The sequence below is a fragment of the Triticum aestivum genome, chromosome 2D, assembly GCF_018294505.1.
Source record: "Triticum aestivum cultivar Chinese Spring chromosome 2D, IWGSC CS RefSeq v2.1, whole genome shotgun sequence".
Classification (NCBI taxonomy): domain Eukaryota; kingdom Viridiplantae; phylum Streptophyta; class Magnoliopsida; order Poales; family Poaceae; genus Triticum; species Triticum aestivum.
This window is the reverse complement of record NC_057799.1, coordinates 48,658,813-48,664,164: the sequence shown is the minus strand read 5'-3', so window position 1 is coordinate 48,664,164 and position 5,352 is coordinate 48,658,813. Positions and strand designations below refer to the sequence as shown.

At 50.7% G+C, this 5,352-nt stretch overlaps 1 protein-coding gene across 1 annotated transcript; it reads left to right on the top strand.

Annotated features, from left to right (window-relative positions):
- Window positions 1–2,579: 2,579 nt before the first annotated feature.
- Window positions 2,580–5,114, top strand: LOC123048647 (uncharacterized). Its single transcript, XM_044471702.1, has 3 exons — window positions 2,580–3,568; window positions 3,666–3,720; window positions 3,794–5,114. The coding sequence occupies exons 1-3, from the start codon at window positions 2,631–2,633 to the stop codon at window positions 4,961–4,963; spliced, it is 2,163 nt and encodes a 720-aa protein (XP_044327637.1). The 5' UTR covers window positions 2,580–2,630; the 3' UTR covers window positions 4,964–5,114.
- The last annotated feature ends 238 nt before the right edge of the window (window positions 5,115–5,352 follow it).

The following is a 5,352-nucleotide window of genomic DNA, read 5'->3' as shown; positions in this document are numbered from 1 at the left end:
AAATGAAAGAACTAAATGATAAATAAATAGCGCGCCCATACTAGTTCATGTACAGTTTAGCGCTAGTAAATCACAAGTGACCAATTGCCTTGGTGGTGAGCTAAGATCCAACAAGGGTTGCCTACTCGAGCGATGCAAGTTCGATCCCTGGTCGCTGCCTTTCCCATCGCGGGCCGGCCCAACAAGGCGCTGCAGCGGGCGCCAGGAACCTGTTCATCTCGCCATGACCGCGCCGCCCTCCCCCTCCCCCCAGGTTGCAGCTCGCCATGACCGCGCCGGCCCCCAAGGTTGCAACGCCGGAACTCTGTTCGACGCAGTTCTCGTCGTCGTCCACCCAACACTGTGTCGCCCGCCTCTACATAATTGATCTCGATATTGTAGTGCGCAACATCCCATCCCCAACATCTGGTTGTGTTGTCGCCACGCTTGTAGCACCATAGCGGCCATGAAAAATGCTTGTAGCAAAATTCATCAATTATCGTAGCAAAAACCTATGACGATTGCAGCAAAATGTCGTCTCTGTCGTTGTGGGACGTAGCTGAGACATGAGTGGTTGAAGCTTTTTTTATTGCCGGTTGCAGCTTTCGGGGTTGCATGGCAGTCTAGTTGAAGCTTTTTCAAACTATAGTTGAAGCTTTCGTGTGAACGGTTGTAGCTTTTTCATTTGCACAGTGTCCGGTTGCATTTTATATACCATGTCTATTGAAGCTTTTGAATCAAACGGTGGAAGCTTTCAAATGAATGGTTCCAGCACCGCCTCTAGTGTCGCGTGCCATCGACGGCGACCAGCATCGCGCGCGGCCTCTTGTAGCTCCCCCACCGTGACTTCTCTGCCCCCGCCGTGGCTCGCCCTAACAACAAGGGATCGTCATGCTGGTGCGCTACGTGTGGCCATGGAGATGGAAAATAAGGCTCAAACTTTGGCCACGTGCGACCGGTCCAATCTTTGGCCGGCCGCCCAGCCACAAACGTTTCATGTAACCCCCGCGGTTTCTAGAAGACGCCCGGGCAGATTCTAATTGGGGACGGAAGTAGCGAGAAGGCAGGAGATCCGCAATGAGCGACCGACAGGAGCAGGTGCGGGTGGCTTCGGTCGAGTGCTGAGCCACCGTGGGTGGTTTCGGTTGCCGACAGTAGCGTCGATTGAAATTTCTAGGGAGTTATACATTTGTGTATTGATAAGACCGTTCACAATTTCGACGACCGACAACTAGGGGTGACCTATCAGTTGTGTGCGTCAGGGCGAGGGCCCTCGTCTGCGTGCAGCACGGAGGGTGGCCTCTTCGGCCAGCGGCATCCAACCACTGCGGCAAACAAAGATCCATGCCCGGCCCTCCATGAGTCCACCACAATGACTCCACGAGGATGGCCATCATCCTCCTCGCACCGTCCTCCATAGACAGGGCTTGCTGGTACAAACTTCTTGCAAGGATCTTGCTAGAGCGTCTACAATCAGACTTAGCAAATCCGGGTCCTTAAATGCCTGCGGACGTGTGCGGGCGCGTCCACGGGCAATGACCAGTCCTCAAATCGCGTCGTTTACATTCGTGTATCTCATGTCCGATCCTCTATATCCGTACTGAACCATGCAACACGGATAAAACTACATAGATCATCAAACGGACATAGAAATGCACAATCCGTTCACGAGAAGATCACCAACGGATCTTCAAAGTTCACATAATGCACATAAACGACAAACAAGTTTAAACCCGTTCACGAAAAGATCACCAACGGATCTTCAAAGTTCACATAATGCACATAACGACAAACAAGTTTAAACTACATATGAAAACATGAAATTAAAGTGGAGATGGCAGATCTTCACCACTTCCACGCCGGTCATTTCCCCCTCCGGCCGACGGTGTAGCTGTAGGCGTCGGCGGTTGGTTAAGGATCATCTGAGTCATCGGAGGAGGCGACGTGTTCATCGCCGTCAGAGGAGGAGTCAGAGAGGACGATGAGCCCTTTGAGCCGCTGGACGGCCCTGTCCTGCTGCCGCTTGAGCTTCGCCACCCGAGCCATCTCCGCCGCTGCCTCCATTGCATCACGCTCCGACTGCTCAATGGCTAGCCGGAGCGCCTTGGTGTTCTTCCGGCGGAGCGGTCTAGCGTCCGTCTCCGCCGTCGTAAGCGATTGGCGGTAGACCCAAGCGCGGAGCCACTCGTCCTTGTTCTTTTCTGTCTTGTTGGGCGGATCGCTCAATTATCCCTGCCAAAAAAGTAAAAAAAATGGCAATCATGATTGTAAACTATTCAGATCTGATTGTCAGACATCTGTCCAGCTTCATATGTTTACTGACTCGCCATATAAAGAGTGCATTTGTCGAAAAAAAATCATGCAAGTGTTTTTGTGATTACACGATCTGTTTGGTTTTTTGTTTTTTGTTTCTTTAGACAAATCTGTTTGGTTGAAGCGGATTGGTTCCGTCTTTGGAAGCCAGCCGGTACGGGCGATGTAATCGGAAATCGCGAACCAAAGACGTCTAAGTTTCTGACGGACACGGACGGACCTGGTCGCCATATAATCAGATCCAGACGTTTCTTTCGTTCTTCTTTCTCCCCCCAAAAGGAGATCGATACCCAGAGTTCCAGACGCGCTCTGCAGCAGACATCGAAGAACCCTACTTCATGGCCAAGACGCAGCAGCAGCCGTGGTTGGTACAATTCAACGGGACAAGCAAACCCGTCTTCGTCGCGCCATTCGACGGATGTCGCCGCTGGGACGAGACACCGGACATGCCGGTTTTGCAAGGAAAACGATGCCTCGGCCGGGACGGAGACTGGTCGCTCATGCTGGACGACCGCACCAACGAGTGCTCCCTCGTGAACTTCGCTGATACGTCGCCGTCGGCCCCCATCGTGATCGCTCTCCCGCCGTTGCCTGACGAGCCAAAGCTGCATCTACAGTTCGGCTGCGCGCTCTCGGGGCAAACCCCGCCCGACTGCACCGTCGTGCTCGACTTCGTCGGGGAGACGTTCCTCCTCCACTGCCGCCCCGGTGACCCCGAGTGGTCCCGTCTTCCTGTGGAGCTCGTCGAGGAGAATGATTGGTTCGACGGCCCTATAACCCGTGGCTACCAGGGGAAGATGTACGCGACGACCATGTTATCCTTTGTGGCCATGGACGCATCCAACCTGGCGCCGGCGGTCGAGAGGGCGGACATGACGCCCCCACCCCCGTGCCCAGTCCATACTGCGTACAAGTGCTACCCGGTGCCGTGTCCCGATGGCGAGCTCTTCTTGGTGCGCTGCTGCATCTTTGGGTGCCCGCAGGCCGTGGTGGATGTGAAGGTTTTTCGATGGAACGACGGAGAAAATGCGTGGGAGACGGTCGAAACCATCGGGGACAAAACGTTCTTTGTAGGCAGGTTTAATTTTGTGGTCCCATCAGCGACTGAAGCAGGAACCCAACCTAACTGCATCCATGTGCTGCGTGAAGTTTGCGGTGAATTTGGTATCTACACCGTGTCTCTGGATGATGCGACCATTTGGCTCAGTTTAGTCGAGGGATGCGACGATGATGATGATGATGGTGAGGACCAGGTTTTCTGGGCTCTTCCCACTAGGTAAGTTTAATTCCACTCACTCGATTTGTACAAATATTTGTAGGAGTTGTAGTAGTATTTGTGAGGTGGTTTAGTGATTCTATTTATGTATTTGCAGCTTTGGTCTGGAAGCAGCACGAACTATCCAAACTTCTGATAATGTCTCCAACGAAGTAAGTATGTACATGATTATATTACTGATAAATTAATTAGGTTGAGTACGCAAGTTTAACCTGTACTTGACAGGTGACGCATACAAGAATTGAACATTGCTGCGGAGAGCAAGAAAAAGAGGACATGACGATGAGCACTGTGAGGCGGTGGTCTGATCTCCATACTGACTTGTTACAGTTACTAGTACCGAAGATTTCATTCATCGATTTACTACACCTGAAAGCTGTCTGCAAGCAGTGGAACTCCATTAAGAGCCCGATCCAGCATGCAAAAGTGTCGCCATTGCTGATGACAACTCGGCCAGCAAGAAGGACCAAGGAGGACCTTATCGAGATCTTCGATCCAGTCGGCGAGAAGAAGTATAGTATCAGGGTAAATATCCCTACTTCGGGTCTCAAATCTCAAGGGTCGCAGTTACTGCATTTCACAAAGAACGGTTGGGTCATCGTGTCGAGAGGCGGCGACCGCATGTTCTTCCTAGTGAATCCGTTTAAGAACTACCCTAATGGTGGCCATGTGATTGCTCTTCCACCTTTGGATGTCATTGGTCTCAAAGGATTGTCGTTTTCTTCGGTGCCGGGTTCTCCGGATTTTGTGGTTCTTGCCGCAGGATCTACCCCAAGCGGCAAAGTTCTCATGATAAAGACATGGCGAATGGGAGATGAACAGTGGAAGGAAGAATTCCTAAGCGACGATGACGCGCCGTTCTTCATGGCATCACACAGCCCTGTCTTCCTAGACGGAGTATTCTATTTTCTAGACATCAACGGAAGGCTTGGAGTCATAGACCCGAACGAGGACGAGATGGAGTTTAGCGTCCTGAAAAAGCCGGATCAACCGATACGTGGGAGCGATGACGTGCATCTTGAGGAATGGGACTACAACTATCTGGTGGAGTGGAAGGGGGAGCTAATCGCCATTTTCAGGGAGAATGGTGATGCATCAGTCAGAATGTTCAAGCTAGAAAGGTCTCAGATGGTTTGGTCGGAGTTGCAAGAGATGGAGGACGCGGCCGTGTTCTGGGATAGGAGAAATGCTCTGATTGTTGTGCCACCCCCCGAAGAAGATTTGTGCAACAAGATGTTCCTACCAAACTATAATGAGACCGATGGCGGTGGCAGGCTGCACACGTTCTACTCATTTCGGGAGCAATGCTATTGCCCTTCCTTCTGTGCCAAAGAGCCCATGAATGCCATATGGTTCCAGCTAGACTTGGACGTACTTACGGCGACTGATCGGTAGTGCATGTTATTTCCCATTTGACCGAAGATCCTAGACAAGTGTTCTTGGAAATTCCATTGTAGGTAGCCAAGGAAGAAGCACTGCACAGGGCCTAAACATTTTTGTCATGAAACAACTAAAAAGTATCTTGGGATGTTTAAAATTTGATTTAATTCCATATATGCCATTGGGATTTTGCTCGTATACCCACATAACACTTTAATTTCCCTCTCCTTCGTATAGCAATGAAAATATACACCAGGTATGGACCGTCAATAATGACAAGTTGAAAAAAAGACTGCTTTTGGTCGGTGATTTAGGCAGACTAGTAAATGTGTAAATGCGATGCACGTTGATTTTTTCCAGTATATTAATTGCATATGGATATTAGGTAGAATATTATCTGCGTG

Bases quoted from the DNA above. Each gene is read 5' to 3' on its own strand.
- LOC123048647 (XM_044471702.1), top strand. From the start codon at position 2,631: ATGGCCAAGACGCAGCAGCAGCCGTGGTTGGTACAATTCAACGGGACA. The intron at 3,569-3,665 runs GTAAGTTTAATT...ATGTATTTGCAG, and splicing joins TTCTGGGCTCTTCCCACTAG to CTTTGGTCTGGAAGCAGCAC. The intron at 3,721-3,793 runs GTAAGTATGTAC...TGTACTTGACAG, and splicing joins CTGATAATGTCTCCAACGAA to GTGACGCATACAAGAATTGA.